Source organism: Rhinopithecus bieti, unplaced genomic scaffold, assembly GCF_001698545.2.
Source record: "Rhinopithecus bieti isolate Rb0 unplaced genomic scaffold, ASM169854v2 scaffold_7673, whole genome shotgun sequence".
Classification (NCBI taxonomy): domain Eukaryota; kingdom Metazoa; phylum Chordata; class Mammalia; order Primates; family Cercopithecidae; genus Rhinopithecus; species Rhinopithecus bieti.
Genome location: NW_016806375.1, coordinates 6,411,587 through 6,433,109, shown reverse-complemented (window position 1 = coordinate 6,433,109; position 21,523 = coordinate 6,411,587). Strand labels below are relative to the sequence as shown.

The 21,523-nt window shown below is 37.2% G+C and overlaps 1 protein-coding gene across 8 annotated transcripts in view; it reads right to left on the bottom strand.

Annotated features, from left to right (window-relative positions):
- Window positions 1-21,523, bottom strand: part of CSNK1A1 (casein kinase 1 alpha 1) — a 56,871-nt gene that overhangs the window by 14,470 nt on the left and 20,878 nt on the right. For 5 of the 8 annotated variants that reach the window (XM_017875811.1, XM_017875814.1, XM_017875810.1 and 2 more), the window contains exons 3-8: window positions 15,678-15,804; window positions 10,481-10,579; window positions 8,018-8,101; window positions 3,279-3,418; window positions 1,999-2,077; window positions 111-185 (exon numbers count right to left, since the gene is read on the bottom strand). In XM_017875811.1, the coding sequence (XP_017731300.1) occupies window positions 111-185; window positions 1,999-2,077; window positions 3,279-3,418; window positions 8,018-8,101; window positions 10,481-10,579; window positions 15,678-15,804 (604 nt within the window). The remainder of the gene's footprint in view (window positions 1-110; window positions 186-1,998; window positions 2,078-3,278; window positions 3,419-8,017; window positions 8,102-10,480; window positions 10,580-15,677; window positions 15,805-21,523) is intronic. The other 3 variants (XM_017875815.1, XM_017875816.1, XM_017875813.1) reach the window with 1 other exon arrangement.

The following is a 21,523-nucleotide window of genomic DNA, read 5'->3' as shown; positions in this document are numbered from 1 at the left end:
TGGGCTCAAGTGACCTACTGCCTTGGCCTCCCAAAGTGCTGGGATTACAGGCGTGAGCCATTATGCCTGGCTTCATTTATGTTTTTTTAATATTCATCATGCATACTTACCTTACATAAAACTTCAACAGGCGTGGACATCTTCTTTTCACTAATCTTTTCATATTTTTGTTTCTTTGTTGCAGCCTGTGGAAAAGAATAAAATCAAAAAGATATACTCAGTGCTACTGAGAAGAATCTTAGTAGTTTAATGCACTAGACATATAAACATATACCTGTGAGATTCAAGAGAAATTTTAACCCAGAATTTTAAAAATCGAAGGATAATACATCTAAAAAATTTTTTTCCCAAACTGTTAACTTCTGATATAAGTTTCTTCTCTAAGAACACAATTTTAGCTATAGGGAAAGGGTGAGTCTAATAGGAATATATGGATATTAGATTTAAGTAAAAATGGCTGGGGCCAAAATTGAGAAGCATTTTCTTTCTTTCTATATATTTTTAAGAAGATGGGGTCTCACTATGTTGCCCAGGCTGGAGTGCAGTAGCCATTCACAGGCTCAGCAGTAATTCTCTGTGGCCTCCAACTCCTGGCCTCAAGCAATCCTCCTGACTCAGCCTCTCAAGTAGCTGGGACTACAGGTGTGCATCATCATACCCAGCTGAAAAGCATTTTCTTTCCTTTTTCCTTTTCTTTCTTTCTTTTTTTTTGAGACAAGGTCTCCCTTGGTTGCCCAGGCTGGAGTGCAGCTTACTGTAGCCTTGAACTCCTGGGCTCAAAGCAATCCTCCCAGCTCAGCCTCCTGAGTAACTGGGGCTATGGGCATGTGACACTACATCCTGCTATTTTTTTTTTAAAGTAGAAGTGAGGTCTTGCCATATTGACCAGGCTGGTCTTGAACTCCAGGGCTCAAGTGATCCACCCGGCTGGGCCTCCCAAAGTGTTGAAGATTACAGGCATGAGCCACTATGCTTAGCCTGAAAAGCATTTTCTTAACCCATGTTCCAACACAAGGGCAAAGGCATCAGATTAATACAAAAAAAGTTTGTTCATCAATTAGTGACATTAATAAATGGAGTTAACTGTATAAGTCACAATATTTTTCTAAAGTGAAAATACTCATATTGAATAAAGCCACCTACCCAAGGACTGAGCACTAGCTCACAGTCACTCAATAAATACAGGTATTTCTTTAAAGAACAGGTAAGGTACAAAAATAGCCATTAAAATTTAGGACACACCAACAGTGGTGACTCACATCTGTAATCCTAGTACTTTAGGATGCTGAAGTGGGAGAATTGTTTGAGCCCAAGAGTTTGAGACCAGTCTGGGCAACACAGTGAGACACTGTTTCTACAAAAAAAATTTAAAAATTAGCTGAGCATGGTGGCATATTCCTGTAGTCCCAGCTACAGGTAGAAGGCTGACAGGTAGGAGGATTGCTTGAGCCCAGGAGGTTGAGGCTGCAGTGAGCCACACTGTGTCACTGCACTCCGGCCTGGGCCACAGAGCAAGACCATTCCCCGTGCCCCCACCCCCACCCAAAATTAGGACATGGTGATTTATCATTAACACACACTCATAAAAGTAATGGTAAATGCCTAGCTAATAGAAACAAAATGTTAGGACATGTATTGCTGGATAAACAGGTTTTGCTGTACATAAAAACATACATTTTCAACATAATGGCAACATATTAACATGAGAAAGTCTCCACCTTTCTTAGTCCATGTCCACTTCCATCTGGATAGAGCTAGTGGCTACCAGTGGGTACCAGCTTACTGTCTCTCAGAGGACACTGTTCTTCAGCTGAACTAAGTTCTTACTAAAATGATCTGGTTTCATTTTCCCAAATAAAAGGTAAAAAGTAAATTAAGGTTAATTATTATCTCAGAAAAATCTCAGACTTATAAAGGACCTTAAATCTTATCTTCTCCAATATATATTTTTATTCTAAAAAAGAGAGAGAAAAATCTGATAATGTGAGTCTGGTTTACCTTTAGCCCTTGCCATGGCAGGCTGGTTCTATTAAAATACATCAAAACATATCCTAATGATTCCATGTCATCTCGGCGACTAGAAAAGAGAACGTAATTTTATAAACTGGAAATATTATTATGAAAAACATATGAAAGAAAGCCAAGTACCCAGGAGAAATGTTCCCAAATGAGGAGGGAACACTATTTGGTGTCTTACACAAGAAGCTACTTATTTAAGGTGATTTTAAAAAGTTCGTGTGCTACCTACCTCTAAACAAAACTTTTCCCATAGAATCCAAAATAAGACAAACTACTATCTTACAATTTAATTTTAAAAGAAGAAAACGGATTTGGCTAAACAACCCTCTAAATGAGCTTAATGAACCAAGCAGGATGACATTTCTATGTTTTGCAGAAACTCATTTAAAAAACTTCAGGAGCACTGAAAAGGAGTTACAACTTAAAACTAATTGAACATCTATATGAATGTATTCATGCATACGTATCTATATATACATACATACAAATATATATTTAGAGATATATATATTTAAGGGTAGGTGTAGGTAATGCCTTGGCATACGGAAAAAGTGACATTACCGTTTAACCTAGAGTATTCAGATATTCATGGATATTTCTTAAGCCTGAAATTCTTGGTATGAGGTTGTTTAACCTGGAGGCATATCATTGTTTTTTCCCACTTATCACTTCTATGCTTGTTTTAAGGAGCGAAAAGTGACTGTAAAAGATGAAAGGAACTTGAAACTCTAGAACTCACGTGAAGAAACAGGAAGACAGCAGAGACTGTGACATTTTTTTACTTGAAACTAGATCCTATTAATTTACATATTTGAGTGAAGTATAACAGGAGATGGTCCATCAACCCACTTTTGGTTTATTAGGATACTGATAACATTTTCCTTTCAAAAATAAATAATGCATTCTTCCCAAACTCAACGTGAATTACTAAAGTATAAAAGCCCCAAATAGCTTCAAAAATATATGTACTATCTTCAGCTGCAAAAAGAAACGTCAACATTGCACTTATGCTTCTAACTTTATATCACGCAGTATTTTCCCCCCAAGAGACAACCTTCAATAACAACAAAAAATTCAAAAGATCTCATTTAACAGTCTTCTCTACACTGTCTAAAGCAGCAGGTAAAATGATTAATAAGCATCCTTCAAATTCTCAGCCAAGAAACATCCTCAGACATTGTAAGAAACTAAAATATTTCAAAAACCCATTGATGGCTTCTGCTGTGGCTACGATAAGCACATTCCATTTTTGAACTTACCTCTGCTCAATACCAAGATGTGCATTGATGCTAGCATATCGGGCAGTGCCAGTGAGGTTTTTATCTTCTCTGTATGGTATGTGTTGCCTTGTCCTGTTGTCTCTGTACTTTTTGGCCAAACCAAAATCAATAAGGAATAACTTTAAAAGAGAAATACAGAAACATTAGGTTTCCAACCTTGTTCAATTAAACTGCTTCTTATTCATTAAACAGTATCTATTCTACGCATTCGAATATATCAAAAGAAAGTATCCTAAGTATTAATAGAACAGATAATCAACAGACTTAACACCCCCCCATAAGCTTTTACTAGTCTTCATCAATAAATCAAGTTAAAAAAAAAAAAGTCTAGTAGTTTATCCTTGTCATCTGCAGATTTTGCAGGCCCATTTCATTACATACTCAGGAGCCTGTCTTTATAAAGTAAGAAACATATACATGCCTGACAGCAGAAGCAACAAGTGTGCTATTTGTCATGACACCTGATAGTCTATATACCTGTTACTATTGGTAAACAAACATGAGGTTTCAAAATCTAGATATAATGGCCGAGTGCAGTAGCTCACGCCTATAATCCTAGCACATTGGGTGGCTGAGGCGGGCGGATAACTTGAGGTCAGGAGTTTGAGACCAGCCTGGCCAAACATGGCAAAGTCCTATCTCTACAAAAAATACAAAAATAGCCAGGCATGGTGGCACATGCCTGTAGTCCCATCTACGCAAGACGCTGAGGCAGGAGAATTGCTTGAACCCGGGAGGCAGAGGCTGCAGTGAGCCAAGACCACGTCACTGCACTCCAGCCTGATCACAGAGCAAAACTGTCCTAAAAAAAGAAAAAAAAAAAAAAAAAATCCAGATAGCTGTCTGAACTCTTCCCTCCTACAAAGGCCATCCTTAAATGTGCCAACAGAATGCTTGTTATCTACCCTAAAAGTCTGACATTGCCAATGAAACTAAGACTTTTATTAATAAAACTACGACTTGGCACTGATATCATACACATGGGTCAGGTTAAACTTCTAGAAAATTTGACAAGTTGATATAAAAATCCCCCCGAAAAGCACTTAGCATTTAAATCAAGGTGGCTTACAATTAGCAGTTTAAGTGAGCTAACTAAAAACAAAATTAGTGTTTAGAACAAAATAACGTTTAGTGTTATCATGTCTATATGGTACTCAGGGAATAAGGTATTCATTTATAATGTAGCTAATTGTTGTACGTAATTCAAGTTTACACTCCAGAACTTAAGCCTTTTAAAAGCAAATAACTATTTTTATGAAAAAGAAACCCAAAACATATTCATATTTACCTCCCATATGAAAAGAAATAATCTTTACTTAAAATTTTGGCTTTTGTCATAAAATCACCTATTTGCTATATTTTAATAAAAGTTAATCTACAGATATTAAGCTAGGCAGGTCTATGTGCCCTTACACTATATAGCCCTAGTCTACTGTGCTCCTAGTTAGTCCTAAATTTTGTAGTTCTTCTCTCCATTAGGCTATTGGGTCCCTTTTGACAGTTTATAATTTGTGATGTGCTGGCAAACTCGATCACCTAACCTGTAGATTTCATGTCAATAAATAAAGCAAGGTAGTGATTTAGGTTATAAAGATCTGACTAAGTACCTCTCTTAGGAAGATGAGTAACATCTATTTCAGCCAAGCATTATAACCTATTCTCGATTATACTTTGGACAGTAAAGACACTGACAGTTGAGCTTCAGTCACCATGTCAACAACAAGATACTGATTTTTACTTAGTCTACTATAAAAGAATGAAGATTAAATTATTAGTAAATGTTAACTGGATGAAGACTCTCTTAAGTAAAAAGATTAAACTCCCTTCCTAAGCAATCAAGTCATTGCAGGAAAATTTGTGTTGTAAAACACTAAGAAATAAAGCTCATACTTTAAGTTTCTCTTGATATGAAAACCAGATCAGTACACAAATATTAAAATGAGCAAAATACATTTGTTAAGCAAACAAAAATGATGATTAAGTTCTGCAGATTCATAGTGAAAAGAAAACATGGGGAAAATAAACACAAAAGGACATTCAGCTTCATGGTATTTAAAAATATCTCTAAGAAATACGTAGACATTGAATGAAGAGTGATTAGTACACAGAATTTCCTCCAGTTCACATTTTCTAGGATTGTTTCCTTTGGTACTTTAAAATGAAGGACAAAAGGGAAGAGCTCTGACATGAGTATGTCTAACAGTTTATTCTTGTCTAACTCTACATTCAATAGCTCCATTTGTGACTCAATAACCAGATACTTTCTCACAACCAAAAGACTGCTTTATAAAAGTTCAGTGTTCACTGGAGAGTTCTTTCCTCCCACAACGCTAAAGGAGGAAACCTTATTTATCAAGAAAACTACAAATATGTAAACACGATCTTCTTAAACATCTCAATCTAAAACAAAATCTAAAGAGCAAATAATTTTAAATGTTCTCCTCTTATAAAACTGCAAATACGTCAGGAAAAGATGTTACTACTGAACAAAGATAGCCTATTCTCAGTAAACAACTGAAAGGAAAACTACTTGAAATTAAAAAAGGAAATAAAACTCTTGGTGGTTCATTACCTTCAGGTACCTATCAAGCTTCTTTAGTAGCTCTCTGTATGCTTTGCTGTTTAAAACTAATAAATATAAACATATAATGGAAGTGTTTACATGAAACCACATGATGCCAAAGATACAACCAAAAAGCTGTAAATATGGAAAGGCAGAACCAAATGAGGAAAAGTCAGTACCAAATAAGCATAAGATAATGCATTTTTATTATAGACTTTTATGTGCAAAGACACAGGCACTTCCTTCAATGGGTCAAGCTCCTTTTCTGTGGGTTTTTACTGACTACATGTTATAAGTAAAATGTGCGTCCATTTTAAACAATGCAGCCTATTCTTTAAAGGCACAGGGAACTGAGTTGATAAATAGGGGATAATTTGACCAGGCGCAGTGGCTCATGCCTACAATCCCAGCACTTTGGGAGACCAAGGCAGGTGGATCACTTGAGGTCAGGAGTTCAAGACGAGCCTGGCCAACATGGTAAAACCCCGTCTCCACTAAAAATACAAAAATTAGCTGGGCATAGTGGTGTGCACCTGTAAACCCAGCTATTCAGGAGGCTGTGGCAGAACTGCTTGAACCTGGGAGGTGGAAGTTGCAGTGGGTCGAGACCACGCCATTGCACTCTACGCTCTAGCCTGGGCAACAGAGTGAAACTCTGTCTCAAAACAAAACAAACAAAACAAAACAAAACAAAACAAAACAAAACACCAAAAACAAAAAACAAAACAAAACCAAAAACCAAAAAAAGCGGAGGGATAATTCCATAATTCCATTCACTAGAGGCACATTTTCTTCAAAATCACTGTTGCTAATTTTAGTGTTTAGTACTTGCAGCATTTTTTTTTCCTAACCAAGGGTCATAATTTCCCCTGCCCTTCTAAACTATTCACAAAGTCACTTTACTAAAAACCTAGCTAACCTGTATGTACAAAATCTAAACAATTTAATACAACTTTCTATGTAAATTATTAAATGATGCTACGAAATGTAAGCAAAATATGTGAATGGGTAAGTAAAACTGAGGCACTATAAAACTAGAGTTTTATTCTTATAATATGCCTAATGATCCACCATCTACTGTCTTCCTCCCACCCCTTATCTAACTAGTCACAATACTTGGTACTTCTTTGCCTGAATAAAAATAACTGAATTTCTGAAACCTTTTTTAATAGCTGGAGGTGGTTCCTGGAAAAAAGTTGGGCAGTGTGGAAAAGGATTAAATGATTATCCAGATGATACATGTGGATAATTAAGGTATTACAAAGTATGTTTTTTGCTTTTTGATTACTCATGCCAATACTTCCTCTTCACTGTATACTAAACTGAATGATTAAGATTCATTTGCTCAGAAGCATGAACATTTATGAACTTAAATTTTGTGAGAAAAAAAGCTATTTAACTTCAACAAAAGTATAAGAAACTATGAAGAGTTCTACTTACAAATTTAGAAAATTAGTAGGGTGTTTTATCCAGCCTGTCAAAAACTAAATTTAATATATTTCGATGTATTACTAATGGTAATTTACCATATAGCTTGATAAGTGCTTAAGCTATGTTATTGTTATATCGTTAAGAATGCAGTATCTTCTAGTTCCAGAGCATATAATGCTCTGTAAATATCCATTTGCTAGAAGTTGAGAATATAGACTGAGGAAATAAGTTCTAGGAACACTAGATCTGAAATCTGATCTACACTTACCTGAAGTTCCTTAGGGAAGGGGAAGAGAGGTGAGGTAGAATATATTCATTATACAGCACTGAAGAACTGAATTTAAATATATTTCGTGCATTAAGTTGTGTAACTCCAAATAGATTTTTAAAAACTAACAATCTATCTCAAGTTTACTATTAGGTAAACAATTTCAATACTAGACCAACATCATTTCCTCATATGTATGTTACAGATCTAAGCATAATATCCTATTTTCATTTACCTTTTTTCTAAACTTTATAAGTTTTAAGCAAAAGCCACAAAGAAATATCTTAGTAATGTTATGTTTGCCAAGTATGTCTGAATAATGCCAACGTAAGAGGTGCTTGAGCAAGATCTACATTCTCCAGAATTAAAACAAAACAAAAATCATCAAAATAAAACAATAAAAAAGAAAAGCACATGAATTTGGGATTGAGGTTGGAATAGGAGACAGTTTCAGACCTGGTTTAATCCTGAGAAAGATGGGTCCTGAGAAGTACTAACAGTCATGCTTCTTTTCCTCTTCCCCACTGGAGATTCTAAACACTAAACAGACAATAGAGGGTGGCAGTGCATCAAACAGTATTGCTTACATTGCAACAATGGCCGGCGCAGACAGGCAACACCGAGGCATTAGAGAAAGAACAGGGTAGCCAAATGCCATCCTTCTTCCACCAAGCACTGTAGCTTCTCAGTTTTCCAAATAAGAATCACATGCTCAAGAACATTTGAATTCTGGAAATTACTCAGGTTTTTAATGCCACTATTTTGTGTCACTGCCTGAAACAGGGATAGCAATGGTGACATTTGGCTCTTTAATTTTTTTAATCAAAAATGGGGAATTTAGATCTGTAATCTTTGGTACCACAATCTGCCCTTCCCCCCCAAAAAAAGGTTGTACGGGGGAAAAAAATCTTCAGTAAGGAAGAGGTAGAAGGCATTTAGTCACCTTAAAATTTATTTTCGTAAGCATGCAGGGCTGATTACTGGAAGAGATGAGCAAATTCACTAAGATTGGAGTGGCCACTCCTAAATATCAAATTCAGAACAATTTTCCAAATAAGAAAATTTAACTTTAAAAATTGTCCTCAAAAGCCCCCCAAAACCTTTTTTTCCCCATGAATAGAAAACTACTGGAACAAGCTGACCAAAGAATCCAGTCTCATACAACTGGCATTCTTCAAACTACAATACAGAAAACACTAAAAATCAACTACATAAACAAAACACTAATCTAAAATGTTCAAGAGCAACATTTAGCATTTGAATCTTAGTTGAGTAAAACACTTTGCTTCTACCCCAGGGCCTCTCTAAAACAATGTTAAACAGCAAGCAGCTCCACAAAATTATTTTTAATATCTGCAAGGAGAAAAGGAGACCTAAACCTCCTAAAAAGGTTTTCACCACTAGGTAACTTACACTATTAACAAGCTATTCTTAAGGGGGTTGTGGGGGGAAGGCAAAGTGATATCTAGGTCATCATTTAAATTTAAGGCAAAAACCATGTACTGCAATGTCAACGATGCAGAATAGGAATCACATGGTGATAATGGGTTTTTAGGGGGTAAGAAAACGGGAAGGAGAGGGCTGGGAAATGGCCAAGAAGATTGGAGTCAAATGGACAAAACTGCCCCAAAATTTAAGAACAGTAATTCTTTTTTTCAATTGAATTACCAGGCTTTACAGTAATAAAAACCTGGATACTTCAGAGAAAAGTTACAAAATATTTTCTAATGCAACTTGGGAATGACAAGATATGTGTATATTTAAACACCTTTCATTATTTAAAGCTGAACAAAAATATTTAATTTCCTAAAACCTGATCAGACCAACATCAGTATCTCACATTAACAAGTAACACCAATTCTAATGGTAATGGCTCCCAGTTGGCATTCATACAGGCAAACAAAGGTAAACATTTATAGCTAGACCTAAAAACACCAAACATTTCCTAATAGTTTAGCAAAACAAATGGGCATCTTCCTTCCAAAAACAAAACAAAAAAGCCACAAAAAACAAAAAAGCCCCCAAGTTGTCCTGAAGTTGAGAATTTCTATCAGATAGATCATCAGATCACAACATGCTTAGTGCATTGCCAATGCTGCCTGTCTGCCCGAGCTCAACATAGTATCGATAAAGAAAGCAATTCACTCAGTAAGACTAATCATTACAGAAAAAAATGTCAGCACAATTAGTTTCTAACTGCAATCATGCGCCACTAGCTAAAACCCAATCACCCCATAAATTGAACCACTCTCACAGACCCCAAATGAACACTAGTTTTGTTGTATGAATGTTCATTTCACTTGTCTACATTTTCCTTTAAAGGGAGAGGAAGGGGTGGAGAACTCACCCAATTTGGCACCCAAGTAAAAAACTGTCAACTACTTTTGAAGCAGGCCCAAAAGTTATCCTTTTAAATACACAAATTCAAGGACTGAAGAATTCTCATTATCAACCATGCTCAGTCAGCAAATGTTAACACCATGGTGACAGATAAGTCAGTGTTCCCACACTGGCACAAGCACATATATTAAAACCCACACTTCAGAGCCAAAGGTTAAAATCTGGTTTTAAGCATTCAGGAAGAAAAGAATATGGGGGTTTTTGCTATTTTTGTAAATGAAAATAGATACAACTGTGCAACAGTTAAATAACTTAGACAACTACAGTTCATTATACAGCCCTTAGAATTTTATATTTCCATATAGGTAACTAACCTCAGTTGGGTAAGTTGAAGAGAATTTATTTCAAGTTACTAAGTTAATGGAGTTAGCTGATTATCCTTATAGCACAATCTTTTAAAGCAACTGTCAACAGCAAATTCAACTTACTATGGCTTTTTAAAAGATTGAAAAGTTTACCAAAGCAATTCTTGTCGAAACTTTACTCTTTGTTCTTTCATGCAAAGAGCATTTGACTAACCTTATTACAGTGACGCCCAATACCCATTAGGAAGTTATCTGGTTTAATGTCTCTGTGTATAAAATTCTTTGTATGCACATATTCAATTCTACTGATCATCTGGAAAAAAAGGAAGGGAGAGATAATTGAGTTAAGCAGTAAATGAAAAACAACATATTATTTCTTAAGTATTTCAGTATCTCAATTATTTAGAGTTCACAAAGACAGTGTTAGAAAAAATGAAATGGAAAGGACAACTAAGTTCTCCATTTATTTCTAAGTTAATGGGTATCTAAGCATACACCTGCTGTGTCCTTTGGCTTCACCTTCTAGTATTAATGATTAAAACCATGGCAGGGTCTAATCCCATAGCAAGACTTGGTGTTTGTGATTTTCAAATAATAAAAGGAATACCTTTAGAATTGTTTCAGTTGCTACGATAAAAGGAAATAAAATAAACACTTTCCACACTCAATCCTAGGCCTTCTAAAGTAACCTGTTAAAATGGCCTGGTATTACCCAGACCTAATTCCATGCTGTAAGATATACACATGCACACAGACACACATATATTTGGGAGTGGGGAATGTTAACAGATTGGCAGATAAAGCTATAAGCAGTTGTTAAAATTCTCATATAATCTCATTTCAAAAGTTAAATATTAAACATGCCATTCTTTTTTTTTTTTTTTGAGACGGAGTCTCGCTCTGTCGCCCGGGCTGGAGTGCAGTGGCCGGATCTCAGCTCACTGCAAGCTCCGCCTCCCGGGTTCACGCCATTCTCCTGCCTCAGCCTCCTGAGTGAGTAGCTGGGACTACAGGCGCCCGCCACCATGCCCGGCTAGATTTTTTTGTATTATTAGTAGAGACGGGGTTTCACCGTGTTAGCCAGGATGGTCTCGATCTCCTGACCTCGTGATCCGCCCATCTCGGCCTCCCAAAGTGCTGGGATTACAGGCTTGAGCCACCGTGCCCGGCCAAACATGCCATTCTTAAAAGCTTTCCTTAATCAATTTCTTGGAAATTATGCAAAGTCAAACATTATAGCTCAAATATCCTTTTTAATGGCTACAGATATTCTGTGGTAGAGATGTTATGTCTTCCCCAACTCACAGTATTCTCAGATTGTTTTCCACTTTCTCCTCCTATAAATAATGCCATTAATAGACATGTATCTTTACCCACTAGTGCTTTTATTTCTATGGGCTTCAAACCCCATACAATTATGGGGAGTTGCTGGGTTGAAGGGTGTATTTTTCATTTTGATAGATAATATCACACTGCCTTTCACAACAGGCTGTAACAATTTGGATTTACTCTTCTGTTTTTTTTTTGAGACAGGGTCTCGCTCTGTCATCTAGGCTGAAGTGCAGTGAAGTGACCATAACTCACTGCTGCCTCAACCTTCCAGGCTCCAGTGATCCTCACGCTTCACCCTCTGGAGTAGCTGAAACTGTAAGGTGCATGCCACCACACCTGGTTAATTTTTTTGCGCCAGCTAATTTTTAATTTTTGGTAGAGACAGGATATTGTTATGCTGCCCAAATGCTCTTGAACTCCTAGGTTCAGGAGATCCTCCTCCCTCAACCTCCCAATGTGGTTAGGATTACAGGCGTGAACTACCATGCCTGGCCTCGATTTAGGAGTAAATCCTTCCATGAGGATTTTTTTTTTTTTTTTTTTTTTTTGAGACAAGAGTCTCACTCACTCTGCTGCCCAGGCTGAAGTGCAGTGGTGCAATCTCAGCTCACTGCAACCTCCGCCTTCTGGGTTCAAGCAATTCTCCCGCCTCAGCCTCCGGAGTAGTTGGGATTATAGGCACAAGCCACACTCCTGGGTACTTTTTTGTATTTTTAGTAGAGATGGAGTTTTGCCATGTTGGTTTTGAGCTCCTGGCCTAAAATGATCCACCTGTCTCGGCCTCCCAAAGAGCTGGGATTACAGGCGTGAGCCACTGCGCCTGGCCCTTCTATAAGGATTTACTCTTCTATGTACTGTCAAGCTCCACTCTTTGCCTATTTTTCTTTCGGCCTATTGTCTTCTTGTTAGCTTTTAGGAGTTCTCGTCAAACAACAAACAATCTTTTATCTGTCATTATGTAAACAGATTTAAATTAAGTATTTTTTATTTTGACTGTTTATGGCATTTCTTGTATACAATAGAAGTTTGTTTTTTTTTTGAGACAGAGTCTCACTTTGTCACCCAAGCTGTGGTACAGTGGCAAGATCATGGCTCACAGCAGCCTCAACCTCCGGGGCTCAAGTGATCGTTTCAGCTCAGCCCCCTGAGAAGCTGGGACTACAAACGTGCACGTTACCATGCCCAGCTACTTTTTGTACTTTTGTGGAAAGTAGGGTATCGTTATGTTGCCCAGGCTGGTCTTGAACTCCTGAGCTCAAGTGATCCTCCCACTTCAGCCTCCCAAAGTGCTGGGATTGCTGGCATGAGCCACCACACCCAACCTCTATCTTTTCTATAAGACACTTACTTAGAAGTTGTATTTTTAAATAGATTCTGTATCCAAAGACTGCCAACATTATCTTTTTGTCCATATGTTCTTGCTCTTCCCAGTAGTATGTGTTAGGATTCTATTTTTTATTTGTCCCCATTTTCCCCAGAGCTTTTATTATCATGAATACACAGATTCTAAATTGTACTCTTCTACCTTGACGAATGTCTTCTGAAGCCAAACCACTAATCTCTGGCTTAAACAACTTACACCTGTTACCTATCACCTACAGAGCAAGACTTAGGTGTTAACTACCTCAAATGAAAGCTTTCTTGTATCTCCCTTCCTCAGAATTACATTTTTTCACATTTGTCACCCGTGTACCCAACAGAGACTTCTACAACGTAGATCTACAACAAGGATGGAACATCTTATTTTTCTATCTTTCTTTGTTAGACTCTATGTTTCTTTCTAGAGGGAAGAGACTAATTCTTATTTTTGCCACCCCAACCCCCAGCACTAAGTACAGTGGTAGGATCTCAATACATGTTCAATGTATGGATGCTTACGTGTTACTGAACAAACAAAATATAAGCCATAACTCTTATTAGGATTCACTCATATATGCTAGTTAAAACATATTAGGCTGGGCGCGGTGGCTCATGCCTATAATCCCAGCACTTTGGGAGGCCGAGGCGGGCGGATCATGAGGTCAGGAGATCGACACCATCCTGGCGAACACGGTGAAACCCCGTCTCTACTAAAAACACAAAAAAATTAGCCGGGCGTGGTGGCGGGCGCCTGTAGTCCCAGCTTCTAGGGAGGCTGAGGCAGGAGAATGGCGTGAACCCGGGAGGCGGAGGAGCTTGCAGTGAGCAGAGATCACGCCACTGCACTCCAGCCTGGATGACAGAGCGAGACTCCATCTCAACAAACAAAACAAAACAAAACAAAACAAAACAAAACAAAATTAAAGGCTTTTTTTTTTTTTTTTTGGAGACAAGAGTCTCGTTCTATCCTCCAGGCTGGAGTGTAGTGGCACGATCTTGGCTCACTGCAATCTCCACCTCCTGGGTTCATGCAATTCTCATGCCTCAGCCTCCCGCGTAGCTGGGATTACAGGCATGAGCCACCATGCTCAGCTAATTTTTGTACTTTTAGTAGAGATGGGTTTCACCATGTTGACCAGGCTGGTCTCGAACTCCTGACCTCAGGTGATCTACTGGTCTTGGCCTCTCAATGTGCTGGGACTATAGGCGTGAGCCACCAAGCCCGGCCGATACTAAAGGCTGTTAACTTAAAAGAGATAGGGTCTTGGCTCTATCGCTCAGGCTGGAGTGCAGTGGCATTACTACAGATCACTGTAGCCTGGAACTCCTGGGCTCAAGAGATCCTCCTGTCTCAGTCTCCCAAAGTGCCAGATTACAGGCGAGAGCCAGTATGCCGGGCCACTTTTAACCTTTTAATGCTTGAGTTTGTTTTGGGCCACAAATATCACAATTTGCTCACATTTGCTTGAGCCACTCAGTACTTTTAAGGTTAAGAAGCTTGGGGAGTATCAGGCGCTGATTACATAAAATGGGTACTACTTTCTAATCCTTTGAATTATTTGTCATTGATCTATACTAGTTGTATACATTTATGGGGTGTGTGTGATATTTTGATACATGTATACAATGTGTAATGATCCAATCAGGGTAGTTGGAATATTCATTACTTCAAACATTTGTATTTTGTGTTGGGAACATTACAATTCTACTCTTCTAGCTATTTTTGAAATAAACGATAAGCTATTGTTAACTATCAGTTCCCTACTATACTATGTAATACTAGAACTTATTCCTCCTAACTGTATTTTTGTGCCCATTAACCTACTTCTCTTCATCCTTCTGAATTTACAAACTTACTAAAATTCCACTTCAAATACCAATTCTGTTTATCTCATTATACTTTATGACATCCAATCTATATTTTTAAATGTCATTCTCTTCATAGTATTTCTATAAGCACACCGAATTTAACTTGAAGCATTTCCAACATTTTCCTGCCCTTAAAGGCAACAAATATTGATCAAAATAAAAAATTATACATTTCTTGATATTTACCAATTATTATCTTAATGTATTATCTTTTCCCTTAAAGTTTGTTCCTTACTCTATCTTTCTCATTTCTTAAGATCGAAATATCCAAACTTTGCCTGTAAAAACCATTTAATCTAACCTACAGCCAATGCATCAATCTAATTCATGACATCTTCAAAATTTCCTAGGTCTTAAGTAATACAAATGGTTGAGAATCCATTACAACAAGCAGCATCTACCTGGTTAAAAAATTATTCCTTAAATTACTTCAGGACCTTTTTATCCTCAAAAATATAGCTCTTCTAAGAGTCCCACACATAATACATAATATTCAATTTTGCTTAATTTAACCAAAATGTCAACATACATTTATCTACAATTACATGCATACATACACTCTAAACTCTTTCTCCAAACAAAATCTTACAATAACCTGCTATATTTGACACTAAAACGTCATCTGAAGGAGCAGACTGAAAACTACTAGACTATAGATGAGTAAGAAACCAAAATTCCAGTTTTTGTCTTATTCCCATAGGAAAATATCTACAAATTACATTATTTTTTTTTTCTGCCTATGCTAAGGTTAAATAGTGACACACAAGATTTTAATACTCTGATTTATATATAATGAAATCCCAGTCAACAGTACTATTCTCAGTTTATATTCTAATCAAAATTTCACATACCTGGTCAGCTAACATAAGTACAGTTTTCATTGTGAACCTTCTTGAACAGAAATTGAAGAGGTCTTCGAGGCTAGGTCCCAGAAGATCCATGACTAGTACATTGTAGTCTTTTTCCTGACCATACCACCTAACGAAACAAAAGGAGAAGAGAGGATATTACAAAAAGTTATCACTTAATATCATCAACCCTAAGAATAAGATAGTTTCCTTTCTCTGACTAGGTATTATTTAAGGCAACTGTTCCCCTACTCGGGAGACGAACTCACTAATTAACTACAAGGCCCAAGACAAAACAAGGGTAATGAGAATGTCATGCAACTCTTCTCCTATATAGATAGGACATGCATAGTAGCCTTAAAATCTCCTGTTACCAGGGCAGCTGGATTTTATACCCACTGGCCACTGATTCCTGTGGCCTTTAGCAAATTCCTTAATCTCACCTGAATTTACTTTGTAACAGAAGAAATGAAGATGACTCTATCAGTCATTCCAAAATGTTTCAGAAAGCAAAGATTCCTTTTATCTGAACTCCAATCCCAGTTCCTACCAAACTGCATTTAATCAATAACTACTTGTCCTTATTAAAAGGGAGTCATATTTTGCTTAGTTTCAGATCACAGAAAATAACCTGTATAACAAAGTAATGACATTTATTTGCTTTTAACTGGAATCATGTTTTAATTATCCTGGGCTGTATTACTGTATACAATGTGTCCCTAATAACTCAAGAAGTATCAATTGCCAATTTCATTTATCCCAAGGACTGCAATCCTTTTATTATAAATCACTGCAATAAATTATTTCAAATTTTGATACCCATGATTCTGGTAAGAGTACTTTCCTTAAAAGAAGCACTATCGGCCGGGCGCGGTGGCTCAAGCCTGTAATCCCAGTACTTTGGGAGGCCGAGACGGGCGGATCACGAGGTCAGGAGATCGAGACCATCCTGGCTAACACGGTGAAACCCCGTCTCTACTAAAAAATACAAAAAAAACTAGCCGGGCGAGGTGGCGGGCGCCTGTAGTCCCAGCTACTCGGGAGGCTGAGGCAGGAGAATGGCGTGAACCCGGGAGGCGGAGCTTGCTGTGAGCTGAGATCCGGCCACTGCACTCCAGCCTGGGCGACAGAGCGAGACTCAATCTCAAAAAAAAAAAAAAAAAGAAAAAGAAAAAGAAAAAAAAAAAGAAGCACTATCATTTTCTTTCAAACTTTTCTAGATATCAAATTCTGCTAGGAAAATTGGGTAATACTTATTTTGTTTAAAAGTTATTTTAAAGCTTAAACTGGAGTCATTTTTTTGTTAACTCTGAAAAGAACCAACACCAAAATTTACCATATCTGGAAAGCTTATGTTTTAAAAATATTCAAAAGGGGAGAACAGGCTTTTCTTTCTTTTCCTTCCTTCCTCCTTATTTATCTATTTATTTATTTATTCATTTATTTTTAGACAGGGTCTCGCTCTGTTGCCAGGCTGGGGTGCAGTGGCGCAATCACTCACTGCAGCCTTTGACCTTCTGATCTCAAGCAATCCTCCTATTTCAGCTTCCCAAGTAGCTGGGACGATAGACGTGTCATCATGCCCAGCTAAATTTTTAAAACGTTTTTGGTAGAGGCAGGGTCTTTTAAATTTCATGTAAAGGCAGAGTCTCCCTATGTTGCCCAGGCTAGTCTCTAACTTCTGGGCTCAAGAGATCCTCCTGCCTCAGCCTCCCAAAGCACTGATATTACAGGTTGAACCACTGTACCTCACCAGCTTTTTAAATAAACTAAAATCTGTGTCAAAATTATAACAAGTATCAGTCAAGTAGGAAACTGTTTAGTGCCATTTCTTGCTTTGCTGATAAATGCCAATGATTCAAGAAAATCAATATTACAACTAGAGTATGAGGATTTAATCTTTTAATAATATTTTTCTAGAAAATGCAATGATAACTATACAGATGTGCTACTCTTGTGTTTCTTCTTTAAGAAAATAGTCTATTCTAACTAGTGGTCCTGGGCACCCATTAACCCTTGATGGCATCTACCAAAACTACAGAAATTTCAGGCTTAGCACCTGAGAAAGGGCAGAGGGGAAGCTTCAAATCAGATAGCTTTAATTTCAGACCTATTCAGCTAGGTCTCATAGTCAGGTATAATAAATATGCTCCCTGGAATCTTATGTTGAGAGTAAGAGATCCTAAGAGGATTATAAGCCAAAAAGTTCAGTTCCTTCCTACGACTTTTGTTTCAATTGTTCTTGAGAACTACTTCCCAAACCTGACACGTGGATAACTGTCAAGCACACAAAAATCAAATCCATTTCCACATCCTCTTTGCAGAAAAAGATAATCCAGTAAGGGAAGAGTGTCTGCTTAACATTCTAGAGGTCTTGCCCACTAGCTAGGAAACAAATGTGTCAACGTGATAGCAAAAGAGCCAGTTTTTTTTTTTTTTTTTTTGAGAGTCTCTCGCTCTGTCCCCCAGGCTGGAGTGTAGTGGTGCGATCTTGGCTCACTGCAACCTCTGCCTCCCAAGCAGCTGGGATTATAGGCACCTGCCACCACACCCAGCTATTTTTTGTATTTTTAGTAGAGACAGGGTTTCACATTGTTGGCCAGGCTGGTCTTGAATTCCTGACCCCAGGTGATCCACCTCTCGGCCTCCCAAAGTGCTGGGATTACAGGTGTGAGCCACTGCACCCAGCCAGAAGAGACAGTTTTGTCCATATTGCTTAAAACAGTGTCCTAAAGCTGCTGTTATTTTCCCTCTTCCACTCTTTATTCTCCCTATGGGAATTCAACACCTTTCACATTCGCTGAAAACATTTACTTGAAAGAAGCTCACAGTGATGCTCTGGGTAACACATAAGTAACAGTATTAAAAGGTAAGTGATAAAGCAAATAAGCTGTGTTCTCCTTTCTCTTTTCCTCATTTTATTTTCTTCTGTTATTTTCCCTCTTCCTTTTTATGTGATAGGCAAATCTGGACTAGAGAGCTGTCACAGACCTACCATTATAAACATTCAACACTTGTTTAATATAAATCTAAATTTATCTAGGCTTTTAAGAAAAGAGAACACCAAATCCAGAAAGAGCTAAGGAAGTAAAAAGGCACAAAAAGTCAAATTGGCAAAAGGGAAGGCATAAATCAACTCTTATTTATAAGACCACGTCTCAGCTCTAGACAGGTTTCCACTGATGGCTCAGATGTAAAACTACAAAAAATAAGCAAATGTTATAACCATCCATCTAAGCCCAAACACAAACCTGTAATGTAAAAGGCACAAATTCAGACTTTATATTTTCATGCAATTAACATGATTTCATAAAGAAATCATCTGCAAAGTAAGCCTCTAACAAAATCACCTGCATGTAAGCCTCTGACTCCCTTAATAATTAGAAACTGGGAAGAATTAGATGAATTGAGAAGCACACTTAAAACACACACACATTATTGCGCACTCTTAACCCTTGCTTAAATTTATGAACACAAGACATATTCACTATTCTCAAAGTCAGGAGGATTAAATACTTCACTGAAAATAGCTAAAAAAAAAATAAGCATTTCAAAGGCATTTTTCCTTGTGGAGCAACCATGCAGTTCTAAAACAACTAGGACTTTCTTTTCTATGGACTGGTACTATAACTCCTTAAAGCTAAGAGACAGGTGTTTGCATCTTTCACACTTCCTTTGGTCTCAAGGAATATATAACTTAATTCTCTAAAGCTAGCACGTCACACCCTCCATCTGTGCTTTTCCATCTGGACTAACTCATTCAGACATTATCACACACAGATTCAGAATAAGAAGTGGTGTTCTGCGTATTCCAATCTTACTTATTCTTAGTTTCTACCTTCACCTCCATGCTTCCTACGTCTATTCTGAGAGCTTTTCTCTACCTTCAATCCCAACCTTAAAACCCAGATGCCAAAGAAACCTTCCTTATGTCACAATCCCACATTGGTCTCCTATTTCCTAGAATCCCCAAAGCCATTAACTATTGCTTGTATCCACAGTCTTAACCCCTTGACAATATTCATCTACTGTTACTTTGGTGTTTGTCTCTATACCTGGTAGGATAGAGCTTACAGCTTTATTTTTATTTGAATAGTCTTTTCACAGAACCTGAGTAATGAAAAAGCACTAACCTGATTCTCTGAGGCCATTTAAGTTTATAGTCTCAAACACCAACACAAAAACCTTACTCTTATTCTCTACTTTCTAGGCCTTCAAACTAGAAACCACAGGTCTTACCTTTAGACATTTTTAAGTACAAGATGTGTTGCTACTAAGTGTACAGTGGTAAAGTTATGTGCATATTGCAGGTACTCAGGTATTTATGAGACTAAAAAAAGTACTCCAATTGATTTGGACTTTATTCTTCCTAATAGTCACAAAACATTTTAAAAAATCAAGTAATTTAATGGGTGAAAGTAAAATAATAATAATTTTAAAAGACAAAATGTTCAGCGATCTCATTTTCCATTTGTTTCAAATCTATACCTTTAGACTTCAGTGTTACCTAAAAGTAGGCTGAAGAATGAGTTCATAATTTATACAACCATCATTACTTACTTACAGCATAATAAAAGTATCTAAGGTCTGAAGATGATGCCAAGAGAAGACAAGGTCTATCTCTCTGCTCTTATGTTCTTTCCTCTAAATGCATATCCAAATTAAATCCAATTTAAAATTAAGACATACACAAAAGCACAAATGTAAGACAATACATGCAAAAGTCAATGAGGCTGACAAAAAATGCTAACACAATTCACACAAAAGATCAGTGAGAACTAAATCTTTCTAAAGATGTTTTAGGAAAATAGTCTGCTACCAGTCAGATCCTGAAGGATTAACAGTGTTTTGATAAACAAGGCAGAAGAGGGCTTACCAGGCAGGGGCAAATCATTTTGGAGCATGGGCTGTCATAAAGGGAAGAGTCAAGGTGGCAGATACATAGGAGCTGTAGTATAGGTTCTTCAGTGCAAGGCTTATGAGCTTTACATGCTGTAAATAACTGGGAGAACTATTACTACAGTTTGTGGCTGAGATGTAATTAAAAATCAGTATTTATTAGCCTTGGCATCAGTATACAATATGGAAATGGAGGAGTAGGGGAAGGAATGACAATGACATGGTTACCAGTTAGGAAGTGTTATACTATAGCCGGAGATTTCAAGCTAGGGGTTTACTTCTTCTGAAAAATCTCTTCATGAAAATGGGAGTATTTGAGGAAAAAAAATACATATTTTCATATAAAATATTTAAGTATTACTATGAAACCTAGAATATTCCAGAATAAATTAGTGTGATTATTGTAATATGCACTTTAAAGTACCCAAATATATGTTAGTTCCATCACCATGACTAGGACAAAAATAACAGTAAAAAAAAAATTTAATCTTCCCCTTCAGACTATCAACTTAATTAGGGGTAGTCATTATATCTGTCTTGTTCACAATCCTGTATTCCCAGCATACACAAGAAATGCTCAAAACATTTGCTGAGTAAAATAATGAAAACTCACATTAGAAGCTGTAACAGTCTAGGGAATGCCTGATTTGGCAGATAAGGAAAACAAAACAAGAAATGCAGAAACACTCCCTGCACTCAAAGTGAAGTCATCAGGAAGCATCTATTTATCCCTAATTCAAATAAGCCAATTATAGAAGTAAAAAGTCATTTTCCAATCTTTCGGTTATTAATGTCAGAGTCTTCAGTGAACAATTAAAAAGTATCAACACTGAATCAGAGCTATAATATATCCAATTTTAATAGCACCTACAAGATATCCTGAAGATACTGTCTCTCAAACTTAGTCACTTGTCAGCCCATCATCATCCAACCTTTATGCTCCTTTTTAT